The sequence below is a fragment of the Talpa occidentalis genome, unplaced genomic scaffold, assembly GCF_014898055.3.
Source record: "Talpa occidentalis isolate TD23 unplaced genomic scaffold, MPIMG_talOcc4v2.1 talOcc4.3, whole genome shotgun sequence".
Lineage (NCBI taxonomy): Eukaryota > Metazoa > Chordata > Mammalia > Eulipotyphla > Talpidae > Talpa > Talpa occidentalis.
The window spans coordinates 115,081,765-115,106,886 of record NW_023603184.1 but is presented as its reverse complement, the minus strand read 5'-3'; the positions used below and the strand labels follow the sequence as shown (position 1 = coordinate 115,106,886).

Genomic DNA, 25,122 nt, shown 5'->3' with positions numbered 1-25,122 from the left:
TATTACCAGTTATTTAAAAAGTAAAAGCTATTTAATATTTAAAGAACAGAAATAACATTAAAATAGATGTTTTGAGAGTATCAACATACAATAAAAAAATAAAAGTGCAAGAATTCCTTTCTATCACCAAGGCTTAAAGAGCTGTTATCCAGCTGTAGTCTATTTTCCTGAATTTTCTCAGTTCTTTTTCTTCAGACTTTGACAGCTGGTGTATAACATCTTCTTCCATTTCTGTGTTACTTGTTTCCTGAAAGTTTTCTGTGGAGTCATTTTCTTCATCTGAATCATCACTTTCTTTTTCTTCTTCCATGTCTTCTTCAGGAATTTCTTCAGCACTTAAAAAATAGTTATATATATAACTTGTTATATAATTTTAAATATATACATATATATGCACATACATAAACCATTAAAAATGCACATCAAAATAACTTCCTAACTTAAGACACCTATGTAGAAATGTTATGAACAAAGTACACTGAGTGTACTTTAAGATTATGGTGAATTTATGAATGTAATTTCAAATAGTACATCAAATCCTTAAAACACTCACAAAAGATCTCTGATGTTAGTTTTCCTCTATCCTATGACTACATGTTAAAACTGAAAACAGTTTCATATGTACATTACTATAATAAAGGCTAACACAAACCATCTCGTTTCCCCAAAACAGAATACGCAAACATTTTAAGAACTGCTTTACCTTTTAGTCTCTTTAGAGAGCAGCAATGAATTTACAAACATGGAACACAGGAAAGAAGCAGATGGCAATACATGGGCTGGAGTGTGAAGAAGCTAGAATAAAAATAAAAAAAACCAGGGCTTCATATACTGAAGTAAAATGCCTTAGCAGAACACAAAAATCATTCCTACAGAAAACCAAACCAAAGGAAAATCTATGCCTACTTTCCAACTTTTGTATAACCAACCACCCCTCCCAGGTCAAAATAATCTGAAATTGTAAATTTATACTACTTTGGTTTGGGTATTAAAATTGGCGTAGTATACAGATTATTCAAAAGTTATTTGTTACAGATATATTGATAAAAAAGTTAAGGTGCTTTTATTTATTTAATCTAATCACTTACCTCATTTATTGCAGGTATGTTTTCTGTTAAGGGTAACTGTACCAGTTCATTCTCCAAAGCTTCACTTAATTTTTCATTCTGCTGTTGCCTGTGCTTTCCCAGTATGAAATAAAATGGGGTCGTAGGAAGGCTTTCTTCTGCTAGTAACTATAAGAATTTGAAAGAAATGGGGAAATAAATTACTTCAATGAAAAGGAGCAATTGCATTTGACTCCAAAGTACTATAGAGTCACAAAATGTCAGGGATCAAATAAACTACAGAAATTGCCTAGTGTGATTTGTTTATTTTATAGATAGAGCAACTGAGGCCGGGTAGTCACTTACTATGGGAGAAGCTAACATGGACACTTAGATAAAACAAAACAAACAGGCAGTTCCCACTGCTTCTCCCTCAAAATCCTGTAACTGACAGGAAGGGTTTTCAAAAGGAGTAAACTCAGTGATAAAGCGAATAGGTAAAATATAAGATAGAAAACAGGTTGAAAGGGTAAATTAACTTAGCAGACCTGAGAAAGCAAAATTCTAAGCTGGCTGTGAAGAAAGCCAAGAAGCATCCCAGTTTAGATTGTAGGACCCACAAATATTCAAGAATTGGTACTAATAGTACCCTTGTGAAGAGCATAGAAAAACAACAGGTATCTTGGTTGAAAGTCTATTTCAAGAACACTCAGATTCCCCCATCACCTCAGCCCAAGGAGTGGGCTAGAAAGAAGTATATTCTTTGGTGATTGAAACAAGTCTTTTTTTTTTTTTTTGGTGGGACCCTCACCGGTGGTTGGGGAACGAACCGGCGCTGCAGAGGCTGCTGGGCAGCCCAGCGCTCAACTGCTGCGTCACCAGGGGAGGCCCTGAAACAAGTCTTTATACTGGACTGCTTGGGGAGTGAGGGTAGTGTCTGCACAACTCAAAGCAGCTGTACTTCATAGAGCATGCTTCTTAGAACACTGGCAGCTAGGTCAAGACTCCTTCAGGTAAGACTGTAGAAGAATTTTGTCTGAGAAAAAAAAACAAACTAAAAATAATGACTTGGTAACATTCTCAAAATAGCCAGGAACTGGAGGCAGGGGACGAGTACCACACCAAGGCGGAGAACTTCCAAGTGGCTTTTGTTCACTTTTAAGTAAGAGCAGACAGCCAAGAATCACCAGACTTTGGCGAAAACTTCTAGAATGAGACCAAAATAGGGTGAAAATGAAAAATGATGGTATTCTACCATGCAAGAAAGAAAAGGGGGAAAAAATATGGAAAAGATGAAGAATCACCCAGGGAACAGGAAAAAAAAAGAAAATCAGAGTACCATTCTAGAAGTCTAGTACTAAATAAAAGGAATTCCATAAAAAGAACTGAAAAAATGAAGACTAAGAAGTAATTTATGCTTAACTGCTTCTCTGATCAAAACCTTCTAGGGGCCCCATATTTCACCTATGAGGAAAAGTCAAAAACCAACTGTAAATTTTCTATTTAAAATGGCACGATGAATTCTATCTACCTTTATTCCCCTTCATTCTTTATTTCTCCTCCCATAATTCTTACCTTCTAAAATATTACCTACCTTGCTTATTTAATACTGTTTGTTGTCTATAACTTCTTTTTTAGACCGCACATATTACAAGCTTAGAGACTGTTATTTTACTCACTGATGCATCTCAATTGTCTAAAATAGCTACTTGGTATGTAGATAATCAAAAAATTGTGAAATGAATTCAATGAGTTTTCAGAGGAAAATAAAGTCACATTAGAGATAAAGGATACATAACAAGAATGGTTTAGGACTTCTAGTAAAAACCAGAAACTATGAAATAACAGAGTATCTTCAAAGTTCTAAGAAAAGATAATTTTCAACCTAGAATTTGATACATAATCAAGTGGGAGAGAACAGAAACATTTCTAAACATGCATGATCTTAAATTTGCCTCTCGTGCTTAACAGCATGTGCTTCACCAAAGCAAGGGAGTGACCAAAGAAAGGAAATACATGGGGCTCTATTTCACTAGAAGTGAAACCAATCCCCAGAATGATGGTACAGGTAAATTCCTTCTACCTTCTGTGCTGACAGTTTATAGAATAATCAGTCCAAATTAAAAGCAGATCAGAGCCTCTCGGAAATATTTCTTCAAGACTCAAAAAAGAATGATGTGTTTGAAAATAGTGAGAGAAGATTTATACAACTTGGGTAGAGTAGGGGTGAAAAATCAATAGAAAACTAGGCAAATGAAAAAAAAGGCAAACATTAATTCTAGAGAAAACAAAAAGTGGGTCACAAACAATCTATCGCTACTGGCTTGGCTATGAACTGAAATTACATGGTTATGATACTACTGACCCAATTTAAGATTTATCTCATTTGGGGTAACTGGAGGACAGAAAGTGTGCGTATGTGTGTGTTTGAGGGTGGAGTAGTGGTATGAAAAAAGCTATAAAATCAATTTCAACAGATCAGTTAATAATACCTAAATCTAATGAGAAATACAGAATTAGCAATATAAGCATATTTCTTAGAGGCATGTAGATAAATAAAAACTCCAGCTAAATCAGTTGAGAATGGTTATCATCTTTGAAGCAATAATGACAGTGGTGCTTGAAATGCTTTCCCTGAAAAGACTTATAGAAGTATTTGACTCTTTAAATTATTGTATTATCAGTATTATGAATTAAAACTACATCCTAAAAGAGCAACATAAAGTCCAATGAGGCAAAAAATTGGTATGTATATTTTAAAATTTTTTCTATTTCAGGACAGGTGAAACATCTGTCTCCATAGCTAAGTTCTAAAAGATAACCTTATCTTTGTAGGGAGGTGAAGTAGTTTGCACTGTGAATGGCTAAAACATACTTGTTTGCTTGTTGGTGTGAGTTTCTCCTCTGGAGACTGTGTACCAAGTGTCAATAAACTCTGAAAAGAGAGATCGATTAATGAAGCAAACAATGAATTGTAGAGTACAAATTCCCAAAAAGATATTAAAGTTAAAAAGATCAAAATTTTCATCTTAATGTATTTATCTTCCATAGGAGAGTAATGAAGATATAAAACATTTAATACCTATTGTGACAGCTAGAGGGTTGTTCTGAGAGATCATATTTAAGAACTGATAATGAGAGATCATATTTAAGAACCCTAACCTACTGTTCCTTCATAGTAAGTCAAAAACTAAAAGAACAAAAATTAACCATGCTAAAAACAACTTAAAGTATTTTATTTGTTTCCTGCATTTTGCTGTCCTGAAGTTAATGCAAGTAATACTTAAAGAAGTATCAAATATACTAGATAATTTTCTTTTAGCAAGTAATCCTTACTGAAACCATTCTACCTGTTATGGGCTAAATATACTCTCAAATATTAAAAGAAATGAAAATTACACATGAAAAATGATTGTGCTTTGAGGGGGAATTGTTACCTGTGATTTTGTTAGGAAGTAAAACTGGGATCTGTTCAGCCACCGGTAAGCTTCTGAGGTGAATGATTCAGGAATATCTCGTGGAACAAACACTCCCCACTGGACTTCTTCTCTGGAGATATTCTTTTGAATGTACAATGGCCTTGGCTCACTAGGTTTAAATACAAACACTAAAGGGAAAAAAACAAATAAATAACATTTTGCCTGCAAAGGTTAGTTCTACCTTCAGATTGGCAGGCCACACTAAATCTGAGACTAATCCCATTGAGTAAATGGCCTACATCATTGGTATTTTTGGCTTTTACACAACAAATCATCTACTGGGTGCCCGCTGATGTGCCAAGCAGGTTAGGAATTTGGGCTATGAAGGTGAAAAAGAAAAGAAACCCCTAAGCCAGGCACCAGGGCCTACTGGAGAGGACTGACACCAAAACCTCATTGACGTATTCTGTCTTAAGAACTAGAACAGAGGTATGTAGAAATGCTTCAAGAGCATAGAGGAGAAATGACCAACATCTCAGGGAAAAGGGAATGCTGCAAAGAGGTACAATCTATCTTGGATTTTAAGGGTAAGAAATGGCATGTTGAAAAAATGACGGCAGCACTGGAACTGTCCTAGAACTGAGCATAAATGCATACATAGCAATGTGTTATACGTAGCAAGAATGCAAAGGAAAAGCAGTGCCTCAGGCAAAATGGCTTCAACTGAACAGCTGATTTGAAGATTTCCAGTTTGACACATGTTATAGTAAAGATTAAAGACATTTTTTAAAAAAAACCCTTTTACTATCAAAGTATGGATGGGAGGGAGGGTTTCAGTTTAAGGTGAGAACACATGAAAATCCTAAATTCACTGTTTATAGCTATATATGTAACTATTTTCCTCCTAAAAACCTGAAGGTTGGCCGAGTGATGACTACTACACATCAGTCAAACAAGAAAACCACACTGAGGAGGATAGAAAAGACTAGGACACAATCTTGTCTTAAACCCTACCACTGGTTTGGCAACCTTCAAAACCTAAAGCTTCCCCTTGAGGAGTAATGGGTACAAACTCATCAGTCTTACCAGGTTTTAAGACCTGCATCTGAGAGATGAGTCACCAAATTATCTAACTTTGAAAACCAATGGGGTCTTAACCATGGTCCACAGGACTGAAGTTATTTGTGAAAAAGCTCTTAGAGGGCTCCCAAACCCCACTCTAAAGCAGGGTTCAGAGGCAGCTTACCATACTAGACTTGAAGTGGAGCGGCTCATCTGTTTATTAAAGCTTCAGTCTGAGGGACATACATCTAATTTATCACACACCTAGAAACTTACTGGAACACGCTTTAGGGAGGGAGACTGGCGATGCAATCTTCACTTTTTCCCTTTGCTTTGCTCCAGAGCACCAGTAACTCTTAGAGGGGAGCTTCTGCATGCACCTGTTTGGAGGCCAGCAACCTGTATTCCTGCTTTCCGTGGGACTTTAACGATTAGTGTTACCAAGAAAGGAGCTTATATATCTGTCTGATGCCCACGTTTTGATGCTGCTGCCACAGGACATCTCTATAATGTCCAGCTAAGGCGACCAGTTAAAAAAGTTTATGCTCCCTGGTCCCAAAGAACTGGAACCAAAGGAAAGAGTTTTCCTCAATAGCTGCTACCCCAGGGCACAGCAAGAGCCACACAGCCAGGAGCTCTCCTTTTTTTTTGAAGAACTATTCAAGCAAATCATGTGGATGCAGCCTGAAGGGCAGTTTCCAAATAAACATGCATTTATTCATAGGAAGAGAGTTACACAAACCAGTGGAACACAACAGAACCCAGAAATACAACCATGTGTATATGCCCAATTAGTGACAATGGAATAAGACTACAGAATGGAAAAGACATTCTCTTCAATAAATGTTGCTAAGAAAACTGGGCCACTAACTTATATGATACACAAAAATTAACTCAGAAAGGGTTTAAAGACTGAACACAAACCCTGAAACAGTAAAACTCCAAGAAGAAAACATAGGCAGTAAGCTCCCAACATAGTCTTTTGCAATCTTACACTAAAGGCAAAAGCAACAACAACAAAAAGTGTGTTTACATCAAATTGTTTCTGCATTGCAAGAGAAATGAATGAAATAAAAAGGCAACATATTGACTGGGATAAATCATTTGCAAATCATGTATCTGGATAAGAGGTTAATATCCAGCAAGGAAATCACATTAACAAATAATCCAATTAAAAATGGGTAGAAGACCTGAATAGAAATTTTTCCAAAGAAGATAGAGAACCAAGAAGTATGTGCAAAACATGATGAACCATAAAGGAAATGCAAATCAATCAAAAACACGTATGTGGCTGTATATACAATGAAATTTTATTCAACCAAAAAATGTTGCCAGTGAGACAACATAATGGACCTTGAGGGCATTATAATATGTGAACTACATCAGACAGACAAACACCGCCCCCCCACAGGTTTATCTGTTATATGTAGAATCTAAAACACAAGCAATTAAAAAGAGAAAAAAAATGCAAGTATATAGATACATAGAACATACTGGTGGTTACCAGAGATATGGGATGGAGATGGAGTAGGCATAGGGGGATCAAAAAAAACCCTACCCAAAACCAACAACAAAGTATAGTCTGTACTTACAGTCTGAACCCACTGAAGTCTGAGAGATCGCAGCAATAGTCTCTGAATTAGGATCAGATTCTAAAACTCTAATGTTTAATTTTGTACTCCATTCCACTAGGAAGAAAAAAGGGTTTCACTTTTAAGATTATTAACTGAAAGTTTTTTTGAGTCTGTTATTTAAAGCAGTTGCTCTTAATCTTTATTGGGACAGTACTACTACTATTTAGGAAGAGGGATTTTATGCTTTCAAATAACACATGGACACACACTGAAATTATCTGTAAAGGCTACTCTGAGGGCCAGGAAGCAGAGAAACAACAAACATCTCCTTCCACACATAAGGAAATGGTTATTACTGCAATGCAACTACTGTCTGATGTATTTCCCTCTACTGCTAAATGTGGAGAAAATGTTAGCCAGTCACTGCACAAGTATGAAAAATTGTTAGCAGGCACATTTATTACTAAGGAACCAATAAGCCTTCCAAACATAGACTTGAATGAATGAAATGCAACAAAGTCAATATTTGTTAGGAGGATCATGGCAGGCCACATTCAAATTTAAAGCTGTCAGGGACACTGTATATTAATATGCATTAAGAATGAGCAGAAACATTCTGCAGATAGGATGGAAAATATGGAGGCTTCAACACTGAAGACAGTGGAAAAGGCAGAAGTTAATTTATTGACAATTAAATGTTTATAAACAATTTGAATTCATTCAAGGCCTTTTACTCCAGATTTTGGTATTATAAAGTGACATGTGAAAAATGACATATTCTCTGGCTAAAGAAATGAAGTTATCATCCAGAAGACCTACAGTGCCAAAGTTCAAAGGTTATTTTCTGCTCTGCCAAGTCACTTAATAGTAAAACAAAACAAAACTTACATGCACAACTGAGCAGATTCCAACAGCAAAGAATGCCATTTTCAGTAGTACCAACAAGATACTTTGAACAAGTCAATCTCCCAAAGCAAAGATGCCTAGATTAAAAGCACAAAAGCACAAGGAAGTTAATAGTCAATTCTAGGATACTTAGTCACAAATGACTACACACTACAGGCACAGTGTTAGTTTTATGCAATGCAGATTTTAGATGGGCACATTTTGTTCATAACTATCCTATAATAAAATAAAAAAGGACAGTATAGAAGAAACTACTTTGCTTCTTTAGGAAAGCAGGTTTGATAACCCTGTTTCCTCCATATGCTGTGCAGGTATCATTCATGTATAGAGAAAAATGTATGTGGAATATTCATAATCATATAACAGAAATCTTTTTTAATGCTCACTTGGGAAAATCTGCAATATAAATTTTGCAGAAAATTAAAAAAAATTCAGAATCATACATATTGGAAATTGGAAATAATTTCAGTAGCCATCAGCCATTCTGTCTTCCAATACTCATTTACCTGAAGTAAAAATGGAAGATATTACCGTTTTCTTTTGCCTTTCTTAGGTTTGAGCATTACAGCTTTTATAGGAGAACATGGAAGATAATGCATTTCTTAGCTGCACCAAGGTCTATATATAGCTTCTATTAAGTTGTACAACCATAAAATGTTCTTTATTGCAAAGAAAACATCTCTAGGCCAAGAATTAAATGTTACCCTTGATTTCAGAAATGGGTAAACACTGGATATGATTCATACACCCAGAATTTTTGCCTTTCCAGCATTTTGGTTAGCTGCTAGCCCCCACTGACATAAAGGATACCTTTATAGAAAGCATAAATTATTACTAAAGTTTATATAGAAAGAGTTGTATGAATAAAATATAAGTACTTCATATTCTCCAATTATTATTTTTTAATCCTCAATTATTTACTTACTTTATTTTCCCAGCTCGTTGACAAAATGTACGTTTAAGTTCCCATGTCTCTGAATCCCATATGGTAACTATTTCCTCAAAACTAACTGCTAGTAAAGAGCCATCTTCAGAGAAACAACAGTTAGTTGCTTGGTATTTGTGATAACTACCTACAAAATCACAGGTCCAGCCAACAGCATTTTCTGTGGAAGTACAGAATACAGAGCTCAGAAATTGCATAAATACTAAATAACATCTTCCTGAAGTTGTAAGCAATAAGAGTTAAGAAACACATATAACACAAAAGTGCTACAAGGAACCGATTTGAAATCTATACTCCTTCCTGGGACCTTGACCTCCCCATAGTGGAAAAGTGAAAGGAGTAATTGCAAAAGATCTTTTTGTTGTACCCTCAACAAAGTGAAATAGCTGGCAGATGATTAATCAAGAATGTTCTAAGTATAGAGTTGAGGGAAAGGCATGCAAAAAACATGACCTCTTACAAATCTTTTAAGATCAATTTGGTAATAGCCTAGAAAATTAAACAAGATAGAAAATGTCCTCCTAGAATGGATACAAACACCAGAGATAAAATACATCATCTTAAAATTGTACACTCTTTAGATATACCATATTCAATTAACTTACTGTATATATCTGAATCATCTGTTAATATCCATACTTTGAAGTGACCATCTTTACTAGCTGTAACCAAGGTAGGGGTTTCAGATTTTTGTGTATTACAGAAACAGAGAGCTGTGATGTGATCTTCATGTGGCATGGTAACCTTTGTGTTTAGAATAAACCTAGTAGGAAAGAAACCAGCAATTTATTCTTACACTAAGGCAACTTTCATGGCATACTTTCAAATTCATTTGAGTATTGTAGTATACACTTTACAGCAGCATCTTCAAGAATGGACACGTGATAACACTGTCATCTAGAATGACAAGATGACTGAATGCTCTATCTCTAAAGGCTACAGGACTCCAACAGTTCTAACATACAATTTCTGTCCTCATGTAATCTACTTTACATAAAGATGACTATACACAGTATCAACTGACTAGTATAAAATGAGAATAAAATAGGGATCATCAAGAAAAAAAAAATAAAAGCAAGAAAACTACCTATTCAAAGTTCCATGGTCAATATTTAATACAGTTGCCTAAATTGCCTCTTAAAGCTTGTTTCCTGCTTACTAGGACATTGCTGTAAACGAAAAGTCAATCTATGTTAGCCCTGTGTTCTTAAAAGTACATTAGAACAAGAGAGTGTTGGGATTTTTAAAAAGTCCAGGTTATAGGGAAAGTCATAATTAATACCTCTGGGTCTGTTTCCTCATCTGTAATATTTGGACCACAGGCTTAATCTTATAGTGGTGGTGTAAAATAATTAAGACAATGAGTATGAAAACACTAAGTCTAGTTCCTGGCACACAGAAAGGACTTGATGATGATGGCTATTATAGACATGGTCTAAGATACTGGTGAGCTCGACATCTAATCAAAACACACATGCTACACATTATATCTCACATTATGTTCTTCAGTGTAGCATGATGTTAAAAAGAGCAAAGAAACTAAGCTATTTAGAGTCTAATACTGAATTTGCCTGAATTAGGTATTATGTCCTTGAGAGTGTCACTTTTCCATGTTTCCTCATTTTATGCAATGAGATGACATTGTAACTTGGAGCACAGCACTCTTTCTCAGAACACAAAGCTTCAAGGCTATATTAGAAGAATACATCCCTTATTATCTCTAAATCTAAAACTTATTAAAATGTCTTAAACATGGACAAGTGAAACCATAAAAAAAGATTTTCCACTTAGAAATTAAATGGTTATGTAGGTAGTATTACCCTTGTGTTTTCTTATTGTATGTCCATAGTTTCATTTGCAATTCAAGCTCCGTTTCCTTTTCTTGACGTTGTTCCACTGTTGCAAGCCAGCTACCGTAGCAGCCAAATGCAGCCTTTGTTAACTCAATTTGAATCAGACCATAATCATTGATATATTCTTGTTGTATAATGTCTAACTGATGTGATAAAAAAAAAAAAGCCAAATAATTATTTGTATATGTATTATATGTAAACACAGAAATGTCAAGGCATTCAAAGAATGATAATTAACTTCGTCATAAATAACGTATAGAATTTACACTAACAGATTTTTAAAGGGAAAAAAAAAACTAATTGTCAGTTGTGGACATCAATGTTGTACAATAAAGGGAGCACACTGCACAGTACTAATTCAATAGTAAGTATCTTTCAATGACCCAGAATATCATTGATGACTGACTCGTATACATGATGCAATAGAACTTTTATAGTAATGCTTTTTTCTTTTTCTAAGAACAAATAGCTTTACATAAAATCTCAATGCTAAATTCCACATTATTAGAAACAAGAACAAAAACAAAACTTGAAAAAAGATACCAATGGTTTAAATAGGTCAGCATTTTATGTGTGGTTTTTAAATCCTTATTTCCTCACCTATTTACTAAACATGTACTAAGTGCTTACTACTTCCAAGCATTGTTTTAGAATGTACAAAGATCAATCAATTTCTTTTTTTTTGAGAGGTTTAAAAGTGATAAAGTGTTTGAGCTATTATGAAAGAAGTCTATAAAAGGAAAGCGGGGGAAGAGTCTAGATTACATTCATCCTACTTTAATTTACACTGAAAATTTTATCTTTGGTAAGCACATATGACACTGTTTCACTGTATAGCAGATATATATATATATATATTTTAAAGATTCATTTGTTTATTTATACAAGAACCGGGGTACAGGCCAGATGTGCGGGAGGGTAAGAGGATTCACCAGAGACAGAACGGGGAACAGAACAGGCAGACTGACTGAAATACACTGCTGAGGGGAGCAGCAGGCAAGACAGGAGAGGTTGGGTTGGCCACGCCATGTGGGTTACTCCGTGGCCAGCGGGAATTGAACCAGCACTGCCGAGGCTGCGGACAGCTTCACAGTGTTGCGCTCAACCGCGTGCCACCAGGGAGGCCTCTGCATATTTTCATTTCCTCTGTGTGACACAATGGCATAGATATGTGTGACAGATAATTAGAGGGAAGACTGAAATAAAAAAAAAAAAAATGGAGCAAACACAGTGCCAACTGGCTTATGTGGAAATTTAATATGCAATCAGGCCATATTAGAATTAGGCTGTAAACAACTGAACAAGTAACCACAAACTAAACATTATCAATACAACTACATTCATCTTGTTGCATAAGTAACCAAGTAAGTTATTGGACCCTACAGGTAAAGAATTTTCACTAGTTTTAAGGATAGCTAGTGGATCAAAGTCTTACATTGTATAACTGCTTGTCACTCTGGAGAGAATAAAACTGCAAGTGGCCTGGTTTTCCATTCAAAACCAAAGCTTTTGTTCTTGGATCAATCATCAAACCAGTGAAGATATTACTGTCTGCAAAAGGAGTGACAAAATAAAGTTGAAATCAGACAAATAATCACTTTTAGAAAGCACAGGAACCAAATCTAGTGGGTTCTGTCATACCTTTCACTAGGCCTTGAATTACAGCAGATGCCTCAAGGTTTCGGTGAATAACTATTATCTCTGAGGGTAAAAAATAAAAATGTTTAAACATAAGTAGGTCAGAAATCAAAAAACAAACAAAAAAAAAACACACAAAAAAAACCAAAACCCCAACAAAACCAAAAACACTTGAATGTGTATCATTCTGAAAAATACCAGAATTCAAAGCAACTAAGCTAAATGTACTGGAAATTCAGCAACTTTTTTTTGTGATTTAGCGAGAAAACTAAGGGTGGGATTTTAAATGTTAATCCAGAAACTAAAATGCCCTGAGACAGTTAAATCGTTTCCATTGAAATGAGTCACACGACTAATAGATTGCTCACAAGTATGTTCTTTTTTGAAGGAAAGAATGCAGCAAGCTATGGGATCTCCTTTTAGGCTAAGTAGTAAAGGATGAGGAAAAAGTTTTAGATGAACACAAGACTGCTTCCATTTTTGTAAGAATTTACAGGAGTCTAGCATGAGGTAATGGCTAGTTTAACAAAGGAAAATCTCACAGTACTCTTGAAAATGCCACCATACTTGTGAAAACACAAATGGCTGCTTTAAGATCTTCCCTTCCTCAAATGAAAAGGCTTTTGAAGATATAAGTGGCAAAATTATAGACAAACACATTTAGTCCTACATTTTCATAAAAACAAATCGGAAAATTTTGTTTTCAATTCTAGTGGTATCTAGGGGCAGGAAGGGGTGGAGAAAAGGAGATACATGAAAGTTAAAAAAAAACCCTCATTAAATCTCATGCCACTTTTAGTTTTAGGTCTCTTTTCATTTCCTACAGAGGCTAATTCATGACATTGTCCAAAATGTACTTTCTCAGAGTAAAAAAAAACTAGACTTACTGTTATCAGAGTGAGAAGTACAGAATAAATCCCCCGCAGGTGAGACTGAGATATGTTCAATTGTTGCCCCTAAACGGGGGAGGAACTCCTTGTTCTTCTCTGTGGCATCACGCCATTCTACAAGGACTGATTCACGACCACCGCTCAGCAGACTGGTGCCTTCTCATTCATGCATCCACATAAATGAAAAGGAAAAAAGAGAAAAACATAATCAACATTTTCATTGTTCCTAACAGGTTAGAGAAATAAATTATTTTTCAAAGAGTGTCTTCGTATCTTTTAATATATGCTCTTAAACAGATTTAAGAATGGCAAGGGTGCTAAAAGGAACTAAGGATAAAGTGTACTTCTTGAAATTTCTATTGAATTTTCAAATCAAGGTAATTTTTCCTCACCAAACCATATTCTCATATAGTTTCACAGAACAAAGGTCTGAATTAATTTAAATGAGTGAATGCAAGTAAGCAAACTAATAATTAAAAACAATTAGATGGGGCCTTCCTGGTGGCACAAAGGGTTAAGCACCGCACTAGGAAGCAGTCCACAGCCTCTGCAGCACGAGTTCGATCCCTGGCAGGCCAGGAAGAAATCCACATGGAGAGGCAGACCTCTCCTGTCTCACCCTCTGCTCCCCTCAGCAGTGTATTTCAGTCAGTATGCCTGTTCTGTTCCCCACTGTCTCTGGTGGATCCTCTCACCCCCCTCATCTCTGGCCTGAGCCCAGCTCTTGTATGCATAAATAAATAAATCTTAAAAAAAAAAAACAAGATGTACTAGTCATGACCATAGGCAATTTAGCTAACTATAGATCTTCACTTCTTCATCTATAAAATGAGCATGATTACCTACTTCATAGGGCAAAGGACTTATTAAAATAATGGATGTAAAACACAGTCATTTCCATCTGAGAAACTGTTGCTGCCATATGGACAAGCACTCAGCTATGTAAACATATATATTAGAAAAGGGTAATAATTTAAGTATGTTCTTTTTGTCAATAACAGACATTACCACAGATGTTGATTCTGATACTCTGAAGGGCTTTGAAACCTAAAGGATATGGTATTGTGCTACGCAAAATCCAAAACAAAGATGTAACACAAATGTTTATAATTTATTTGACCCATGTAATTCTAATGTTTATAATTTGACCCATGTAATTCTAAATCTTTCAAATGATAAATGCGATTGAAAAAAGATTTGAATCACATACTTCACAAGTTCATTTTAATTATTAAACTTGCACTTACCTGTCACTGAAAAAGCCAAATCCATAACCAAATCATGGTGCCAATGTAAGCATGTATATGTGTATTTCTTATCATCATCAAAATTCCTCCTATTGGAAATGGAGAAGGGAACAGAGAGCATTTGCAACAAATGGACGAATCTACAGGATATTATACTTAGTGGAGTTACATCAGATGGAGCAAAACAATCATGTCTGGTAAATAAAGAAACTAACAAAGTAAATAAAAAATTGTAGACCATAAGAACAAATTAATGGTTACCGAAAGGGAAGGGTGGGGAGGGGATAAATCAGAAGGCTGAATGTACTTTGAAGGATGGAATAAGATTTCAGTGGAAAACTTAATGTATACATACAAATGTTGAATTATAGTGATGTTTCCTTGCAACCCAACATTATAAACTAGTGTTTCTTAAAACACAAAGTTAAAAAAACCCTAATTCTTAATTTGACAAAGACATAGTCAAATTAAGGAAATTATGGTACACTAAATAAAATGGACATAATACATGCCAAACATAATAAATCACGTCACCAAGTTTATGAATCTCAATGTGCATAAAGTACATTTTCTATCTCTAGTCACTTCCACAAACAATATGCCATCATGGTATACCACTAGTAATATATTCACTGTCACTCTTTTTAAGTCCCATGTTAAGGATCCTAAAGCAGTGAGGCTATGCAATAAAGTAGCACAGTAATAAAAGAGAGGATGCCAACAAAGTCTACTTTCTATTGCCAGGAGCATCTTTTCAGGAGTAGTCTTTATCCTGGACCTAGATAGCCCTATTGTACAGGATTCACGTAAAGGAATATATGGTAATCACCATGCTCTTCATGAGTTAACTGACCATAGACGAATTTTGCCGTCCTTGTGACCGGTAGCTATGCAGTCTTCCTTTGGGTGACATGCTACACATGTAAAATTGTTTTTAGAATGTTTCTTATTTCTTGATGATGATAAAGTAAACCTAGAAGAAAAACAAAAAAACAAAACATTCTCCTTAGATTACTAGGTTCTTGGTAAGCAGTTATTGCAGTTAAGTAAAAGGGAGTTCCCACCCTTATCAACCTAAACTGGAGCGCTATCAGACTACACTTACCTAAGTACAGGATAGCCAAAAAAAAAGTAATTGGGAGTTTTAAGCATTTATTAATATAAAATATAAACTTCACATGACTAACATTCTAGATAATTAACTTGTCTACAGGGGTTCACTAATATTGACGAAGAGACAATCACTTAGTAGCTTTCTTCCGGGACACAGTTTGTTTAAATTTTTTGTTGAAGCAAAGTTTTAGCATGAGAAATAGATAGACCCAGAAAATTATATCTGAGAATACTGGCTAATGTGCCCAAAGATCTCAGGATCATTATTATATTGCAAAGGAAAACAAATATCAATCTTTGCAGAGAGACAATATCATCTGAAGAGTTGACTATTCATGTTTAATTAGCATTTGTCTCTTTAAATAACGTCACCTTATTCATCCTTACAACTCTATGAAATAGGTTATTATTTAAAGTATTTTATTTGTTTAAATATTTAAATTTTTATTTGAGGTGTGAGAAGCTGAAAGATAATAAATATGATTCATTTCAAACCCAGGTATCCAAAGACTATATTCATTCCTCAAGGCATGACATAGCAATGAGGAGTCTCTTCAAACCACATGCAATTTTGACAATAAGGATGCATGTCACAATCTAAGATAGAGGAAACTGGGATGGAAAAAGCTCCATAGGGTTTTGTGACTAGAAATTCCCTCAAGCCTAGCCACTGTAGGTTAAAAAAGTTGTATCTTCTAGTTTCCTAATCATTTGTAACATGAAACTAGAAACAACACTGGGTCACTTGTATGAAGATAAAATAAAATTATAAGAAACTCTTGAGTACAGAAAATAAAGGAATTCTTACCTTGATGTTGTTTTCTTTTTGAAAAAATAAACAGACAAGTAAAAGTCACGAACTGCAGCAACATATTCTCCCTGTTATTTCAAAGAGAAGATAACATTTGCAAAAACAATCAACACTCTTAGTGAAGAAATATTCTAATCACTGGGCCTCCCCGGTGGCGCAAGGGGTTAAGATGCCACCTATGAAGCTGTCCGCAGCCTCTGCAGCACAAGTTCAATCCCCAGACTGACCAGGGAGCAACACACATGGCGCAGCAGACCTCTCCTGTCTCGCCTGCTGCTCCCCTCAGCAGTGTATTTCAGTCAGTCTGCCTCTTCTGTTCCCCCCTCTGTCTCTGGTGAATCCTGTCACCCCCCACACCTCTGGCCTGTACCCCAGCTCTTGTATGCATAAATAAATCTTTAAAAAAAAATTCTAATCATAAAAAGTTAACATAGTAATTTAGTTACTTAGTTCAGGTGAAGTCTAGAAAGAGATCTGTCAAATATTATCATTGGTGAGATTAATTTCTTCATTATATTTTTCTGTAATTTCCAAATTTTCTATAAATGGATATGCTCTAAAGACAGAGTTTAAAATGAAAGAATTTGAGTCACCTTTTGCAAGGGACACACTAAGAAACATCTGGGGACAATTAGAGGGTTTATAAGAGCAATAAGGTAGAGTATTCAAGATCAGACTATTCAAAATCAGACTGAATCAGAATTCCCTTGAAAAGTCTATACCATAAACATATACTAAAGAAATGGAAGATTTTTTTGTCATTAACAAAAATACTTCCACTCAAGGCAACATTAAATTTCTCTAACAAAATGCAGTAAAGAGACTTTATGAACAAAAAGAAAATCAAATAGGACAAATTTTACCTCACTTCCAAAGGCAATGCACTTGGGTGACTGGTTTATGTAATCCAAAACAAAGGAGAGTTCCTTAGCTTCTATTTCCTGGCTTGATGATTTTGGTAGCTTCATGGAAGCCAGCTGAAATACATCTAGCCAAAAGAAGCTATGTTAATATAAGGTGTCTCTATTAAAGTGAAGGTTTCCATTTAATTGTGAGATTGTTAATCAGCATTTTAGAATTTATTTGATGCCAAGATAATAATTCTAGGTTATCTTGAACAAAATGTACATTACAGTCAGATACTATCTGGTTATATACATTTCAAATGGAATTTTAATTCAACTACTTATATATACAGTTAGGTAGCAGGTGGAGGAATCCAGGTGAGATAATGGGAAATGTAATCGATAATAACTAAATCACACTATTCTTAATATCAACCTGCTTTCTACACCAATTCCTATAAATTAAAAATCAACAAATAGGTGTTTTAATGAGTAAAATGATAGTGGTACTTAAGAGTGACAGATTAAGTTCAATAGGCGAACAAATTCTAGCCTACATTTGCAAACCCCTTTAAAATTTTTGCTCTAAAGAACTTTTACACATATGAAAGCAATCATTCCCTCACTGCTTATTTCAGAACCGATATGAAGTTTCCTCAACATGAATACAATTACAAAGAAAGCAATTTAAATGCCAACTCCAAAAACTGTTAACTTCAGACTTGAAGGGGAAAATTTTGAGAAATTATAAAATGTAAAGATCCACTAAATGCTATATAAAACAAAATAAACTACTTATACTATACCTGGTTTTTCATTATTTATTATCACAAAGAGAGAGTCCTCAGCACAGGCAAGAGTAAAGAGGGCATGAAGTTTCTGTCCAACTATGAAAGTCTGGGGGGAAAAAAAGCACCATATTGTTTGCTTCCCCACCTCCCTCCATGAACACAAGTTCCATTAAGGGCATGAATTTTATTTGTTTTGTTCACTGCTATATCCCCAACATTAGAAGAGTACTTGGCCGATAGAAGACGCTCAAAACAACATGGGTGGACATGGTCAAAAGGTAAAGACATTCAACTCTAAGTCTGAGGGATACAGTGTGCAACATGGTGACTATGTTAATAATACTGTATGGCATATTTGAAAGTTGCTAAGGTAATAGGTCTTAAAGTTCTCAATACAGAATAAGAATTTTTGTTCCATTTATGGTAATGGGCACCAACCAGGCTTACTGTGGTGATCTTTATGCAATAAAGATCTTTCTATGCAATACACATAACTATCAAATTAACTTCCTATGCAATATATATATATATAACTTATTGGTACACCCAAAACTAATATTTTATGCCAGTTATACCACAATTAAAAAAAGGAAGATGCTCATTATTACTTGTTGAATTATAAGTTAATACCTATTAAATATAGTACCTGTTTCTTTTTAATGGTGTATAGTATTCTATGGAATATCAAAGTTTAACTGACACAAAATTTATATTCAATTTTTTTCTATCACAAATGTTATAAGGACTACACATACATGCCATTAAAGGTTAGACTGCTGGTGCAAAAGGTATTTATTTTCAGTTTTACTCCTATTGATTGTATGTATATAAAATTATTGCTTCTCTACACTTTACCTATCACTAGCTTTTTTCCAATCTGCAATTTGATTAAATCGGTAAGGGAAAATGTTGTCATTTGATTTAACATATTTCTTTAATGAAGTTAAGCATCATTTCATGTTTATTGGCTACCTGTTATTCTATGAATTATATATTTCCTATAGTATGCTAATTTTTTTGCACTGGATTGAAAGTTTTCCGATTTTCTTGTACATTAGGAATATTTAAGGATTTTCTTCCAGTCTTACTGCTTATTGTTTTGCTAGAAGTTTAAAATTTTTATATAGTCAATTTGTCTATTATTGTGGGTGACTTGTTTAGGAATGTTATCTAAAAATTAGGCTTTATAGAAGGAAACAATATTTTTGTCATTAAATTATGCTGCCATTTTTTACATAATAAAAATGGAAGATCAATTCACATACCTTTATCAAAATGCCATCTATATAATCCCACAGTTTAATGGTGCCATCTAAGGAACAAGAATACAGCTACAAAGGTAAAATAGCACAAAATTATTAAAAAACAGAGACATTAAGATATCAAAGAAATAAATAAGTGCCGATTTTCTATTCATTAATTATTAGCCTTTAAGAGTTTAATTATTTAGACTGCAAAATAAACTAATAGCAGCTCTTGCAAGTTTTAACTGAAATGAAGGTGGGGAGGGTCAGTTTTCTATCTTGAAGAGGGAGATGATAAAGGTACTGAATTACAAAAAGCACTCGAGAGCTTGTTGCCAGTTCTCCGAGAGCTCAGTCCTTTTTTATTAGCAGTACTGCTTTCACCTTACACAGGCATAAAGGAGTGCCTCTCAAGCACTCAGAGAATGTCCTGTTTACTGTGACTCTGAAGTTCATAAAAGTCTCTGCACTCTCTGACCTTAACCAAATCTATTGTTATCCTTCTCTAATTTCATTAACAGTCAGTCACCTGAAGTAGATCTTTAATGCAATCTGTATAAAATTTTTGTTTTACCATAAACAGTAATATAAAAATAACAAATTCTAATTCAAACCTTTTTTTTGCTCTGAAAAAACTTAAATATTTAAGATAAAAATAAATTACTTGGTCAAACCTTCAGAGGATAGCAAAGATAGAATGTATATTTGGAACCTGTAGGAAAGTCATGATTTTAAAAGTAGCTGACTTAATTTTGGAAAGGAAAGATCAGTGTTATTTAATGCCCTTCTGCCTTTGTGGTAACGGGTAGTGACAATGCAAGTCCATCTGTAAATCAAGCAATAAGTTCTAAGTTAGCTGTGACTAACCCAGAAAAGGGGAACTTGATAAAAAAATAGAAGAGTGAAATACTTTTGAGTTAGCTCTAGTAGCTTTGCTGAAACTTAAGAACATAATTAAAATGGTTATTTCACTATTCTTGAATTTTGACAAATGGCTTCTAGCAGACAAGTGGTCTGGATCAAACTAGATTCCCAAGTTTGTCCAGAAATTAACTGGTCCATCCACTATTAAAGAAGCCCTTTCCTTGTCTAGACACTAGCCTTAAAATGAGATAATGCCTGCATTAAACCTAAAGAGCCTCACCACCAAAGGATTAGATTTAAAAATCAATGCATCTCTGCCAACATTGTAAAAAATGTGTTCCAGAAGCTAGAGTTCAAGATATCAAATAAGTTTGAGAAACACCAAATACTCTACACATCTTTTGAATATTCACAATGTGTAAAAAGAGACCTTCTAAGACCTATAATCAAGAAATTCATTTAACTGTGCCTACCCCTGAACTTCATAAACTTCGTACTGCCAAGAACTCTCCTTTTCAAGGAGCACTTGTTAGCATCCTGTGGAAAAATGGTTCCATTTCCTTCCCAAAATAAAATCAGCTGTTCTTGAAATTCAAGTGCAATGACTTTACTACAGGCTCCAAATATACATTCTATTCTTGCTGTCCTCTGAAAGTAGGACAAACAATTTATTGTTATGTTTAAGTATCTGTGTGTTTTTTGGATGTTTGTTACACTTGCCAACAATGCAGCTCTAGGCCATGCTCCTATTTTAATAACTAGAAGTGAGTGGTATTTTGGAAATTTTCTTAAATTAAGCTCAATTAATTTTTTCCTGGCAACAATAAAAGTATTAAACTTCCCAATCAAAAAATGTTTGACACCTGTAGATGGTTGTTGGGGTTGAGCTGGATTCCAGTCACCAGATTTCTATGTCCTTGCAATACGTGTACACATTCTTCTGTAGTTGTGCTATAAACTTTAACAAAGTCTCCAGAGACACAGAAGATGTACCTGCAAAAAAGGGAGAAATTTCATATATTCTAATCTTTTTATTATCCATTAAAAAATGCAGTACAAGTTTTTTTCAAAACAACAGTTTAAGAATTGTTTATTTAAATTTGTGTACTTGTTTAAGTCTACAGGGACATCTAAGACTGATTAGTTCATCGTTAAAAAAATTATTAGAAAAACAGTAAGAATATATCTTCTGATGCTACTACCTTGTTTTATCAAGTCTAAAACCCTGGATTTTTCAAATGTTCACTTCTCTGAAGTCAGAATATATCTTGTAAGTGCTGAAGTTAGAGACAGTCAAGATATAGTCGAGTGAAATTATCTAGTGGAAGACCAAGAAAGCATGAAAAAAAAAACAAAAAAAAAATAACAGCTGAGGTATATGGTCTCCCCTGTGGCTGGGCCCTCCTCTCCAGTATTATGAGTATCTTAGTTCAGTCTTGCATCTCCAGTCTTGACCAATCTTAAGGATTTCCTGTAGTCTCCAGGTTTGATGCTTCAATTTATCATTCGTACTCTTACCAGGCTAAATCTGCAAGTTTGACCAAGTCACGTCCGTAAATAAAGATAAAATATAACTAAAGTCTCTCAATGTTTTCCCACTGCATTCAGGATATATTCCAAACTCCTAAGGCCTTTCGTGATTTGTCCCCATTCTGACTGGATCAACCTTTCAATTTCAACAGTGTGCTCAAATTAAGGGGTTCTCAATACCAATCCCATCCTCCCTGCCATCAACCAGATCACACCCTGTTAGGCAGTGTGGTGGGCAAGGGGGGATATCTTTGTCGATGAACTGGAGAAGCAAGAAGTTGAAGATGGTATTAAGCAGGAGCCAGCATTTAAATGAGGCTTTGAAGGATGGGTGATGTAAAGGTTGGGAGGGAAAAAGCAAGTAAATAACACATGTAGGAGAGACAGGGAATGTACTCTTTAACATGCAAGTGTGTATAACGGATTATCATGAAACATAAAGTGAATTAAGTGGCGCTGAACTAGATCAGGGAAGGCCCTGAAAGCCAGAAAGTTGAGTTGTAGGCAAGGAAAGCAACAGAAGGCTGTTAAAGGTTTTGAGCAAAACTAGGAACATGGTGATAGTCATACTCCAGGAAGTATTACCATAGCAGCAGTATAAAAGTTTTGCAAGGGAAAAATATTTATAATCAGGACATGAGCTCTGCGGTAATTTAGAAAGGTAATAATGACCAACTGCTTTTCTTTTCTTTCTCTTTTTTAAAAAAAGATTTATTTATTTATACAAGCACTGGGTACAGTCAGAAGCGTGGGAGGGTGAGAGAATTCACCAGAGCCAGAGGGGAGAGCAGAGCAGGCAGAAGGACGAAATACACTGCTGAGGGGAGCAGTAGGCGCTGCAGAAGAGGTCTGTGCACCATGTGGGACCCTTGCCCGGCAGCCGGGGATCGAACCAGCGCTGCAGAGGCTGCGGGCAGCTTCGCAACCCAGCGCTCAACCGCTGCGCCACCGGGGAGGCTCTGCTTTTATTTTCTATATCTCAGCAACCAAATGCTACAATGCATACCACCACATAGTTGTGGGAGACATCAGGATGTGATGTGAACAGTACTGGACCAGAAGTTAGAAACATGTGATGTGTGAATGACAACATATGCTCATGTATGCCACGCACCCATCTCCCCTGATTGCCTCTACTGACAATCAAATAAGCAGAACAGTTTTTTTATCTTAGTCCCACGAGGACCCAGAAGAAGCTAAAATTCCATGACCTGATTGTTTAACTATTTCAGTTTTTTGATAAGGTTCTTAGGGTAAAATAAAAATTTACCTATTCCTCTTTGTATAAGGTAGTGAATCCCTTGTGGTTACCGTTTAGATTCTTGAGTTCATATAACCTTGTTAATTTGGTAGAGCACTGTTTTTAATTATTAGTGTCCATATAAATGACAAAAAGAAATGTATCTGTAAGTCTTGACCTAATTCTCCAAACTTCAATTCTGAATTTCTACTTGTTATTTCCCAGGTAGAAGTTGTTTTATAGGTACCTTAAACAAGCCTAAGGGGAAATGGTATCTTCTCCCTGTTCATCCCAATTGCTAAATCACTCCAAAACTGTCCTTTCAAGTCAATATTATCTTATTTCAGGTCCAAGTCATTTCTTGCTTGGCTGCCTGCATCTGCACTCTAAGGCCCCGTCACTACTCTTCTCCCACCACTTCACAAGATCCTATTGCTGCAATGTATACACTGTCTTCAGATTAATATCCTTGAGCAAACACAATGTTAATTCCCTACTCGCCACTTTACCTTATCTAGAGAAAAAATACCCTCTTTGGACCAAACAAAAAAATAACTGGCACCAAGTTCTTTTTCCAACCTCATTTCCCAAAAGCTTTGTTTATATACCATTCCTACTAGTTAACAGGACCCTAGTCTGTTCACTATAAACAGGCTTCTACTCTTACTTATATTGTAGCCCCCTATCTGGAATATTTTCTGCTCCTATCTCCTACAAATACTCAAAATACTATCCACCCATCTAAGTCTAGCTTAAATGTCACTTACTCAACTTTCTCCATCCTTAGCAGTTTGAGGTATTCTCTCTTCTTACAGAGCTCTTGAATTACTGCAGTATTTGTCATACATAAAACACGATGAAACATACTTATAAAATGAACTGCAGGACTTAGTAAATGAAACACACTGGATCTTACTACAGTGAGTGAGTAAGGTATGGGAAGTTGGAAGGAAGAAAACTGAATACGTAAATGTAAGGCCAAAGAACTTTGGCAACCTCTCGAAGCCTCCATTTTTCCCACTTCTTTCTTGATGAATATCAAGGAAGTCCTCTTTACTGTAAAGTACAAGGATTTATTTTTGCTTCTAATGCAATTTATGAAGCACTCTCAGGCATGCATGTATTCACCACCCATAAGCAAGATACTGTGGGAATACAAACTTGACTCTCCTAAGACAGAAGGAATTTTAGTGTCACTCTATCCTTAAACGACTTGAAAACCTCCTAAAAGGTGTCACTTCTAGATGTCAACAACACATCTCTAGCTGGCATACACTGAACCATTAAGTGCCAATCATAGTTTCTATGTAATAAAGCATTTAATTCTTCCAAAATCCCTATGAAATGGATCGCTAAATATTACTGCTATTTTACAGAGCAGACAACTATGACAGACTTAAAAACTTGCAAAAGTCACACAAAGTAAGAACGGGGTTTCAAACAGAGTGGGTAGTTCAATTTCCAGGTATATTAAACTCCCGAGAAAGGGGTACAGGTCTTAAATATTTTTATCTTGCACAGAACCTAACACCAGTTTTCATGCAAAGCTTCAAAAAGGATGTCAAAATGCCTTTTGGGGGGTGCGGGGGTGGGGAAGAAATTGCAGTCATTAAAAGTGAGTACTTCAAATCACGATCTGTCTCAAAGAGGGCTACTCTAGTGTTGCAAGGAGGGCAGAGGAGCACATAGCCACACCAGAGCTACTTTCCAGCCCCCTCTACAGCCCAGACTCTTAGGAACAGGAGCCCTCCCCGGGGGTCGGGCGTGTTTGCACTTCTTACTGCATAAGGCACACCGGCTCCCACCCGCGTGCTCAGCGGTTCCTCCTACCCCAGCGAGCTCCTTCCCCGAGCCCATATTAGTCAGACAGCCCCGAGCCCATATTAGCCAGACCCCCAGACAGCTCTTTCTCCAAGATCCCCGGGGACGCACGCCCAGCCCGACTGACAACGTGCGGTGGCTCCATACTTAGAATCCGCAGAGAACACCGCTCTCCTGAAGTTCAACTCGCTGCCGCCACAACGAACCACGCGGAGACTCTCCTCCTCCACCATCTTGGCGCAGATGCCGGAACTCGCGACTGCAGGCCCCGCCCTGGACAGC

The 25,122-nt window shown here is 35.8% G+C and overlaps 1 protein-coding gene across 1 annotated transcript; it reads right to left on the bottom strand.

The window, feature by feature from the left end:
* WDR75 (WD repeat domain 75) lies at nucleotides 1-25,118 on the bottom strand. Its single transcript, XM_037523689.2, has 21 exons — nucleotides 24,988-25,118; nucleotides 21,113-21,242; nucleotides 19,407-19,472; nucleotides 18,157-18,247; nucleotides 17,369-17,493; nucleotides 16,503-16,573; nucleotides 15,435-15,554; nucleotides 14,582-14,670; nucleotides 13,332-13,490; nucleotides 12,448-12,507; nucleotides 12,242-12,357; nucleotides 10,774-10,949; nucleotides 9,559-9,716; nucleotides 8,933-9,113; nucleotides 7,990-8,084; nucleotides 7,120-7,215; nucleotides 4,484-4,653; nucleotides 3,922-3,981; nucleotides 1,089-1,235; nucleotides 704-795; nucleotides 1-335 (listed from the first exon to the last, which is right to left on the bottom strand). Exons 1-21 carry the CDS (start codon nucleotides 25,071-25,073, stop codon nucleotides 134-136), a joined length of 2,490 nt encoding a protein of 829 aa, XP_037379586.1. The 5' UTR covers nucleotides 25,074-25,118; the 3' UTR covers nucleotides 1-133.
* Nucleotides 25,119-25,122: the final 4 nt, after the last annotated feature.

Excerpts from the sequence above, each read along its gene's own strand:
- WDR75 (XM_037523689.2), bottom strand. The coding sequence starts at position 25,073 with ATGGTGGAGGAGGAGAGTCTCCGCGTGGTTCGTTGTGGCGGCAGCGAG. Across the intron at positions 14,671-15,434 it reads GACGGCAAAATTCGTCTATG|GAGGAATTTTGATGATGATA; the intron begins GTCAGTTAACTC and ends CATTTCCAATAG. Across the intron at positions 796-1,088 it reads ACATACCTGCAATAAATGAG|CTTCTTCACACTCCAGCCCA; the intron begins GTAAGTGATTAG and ends TTTTTATTCTAG.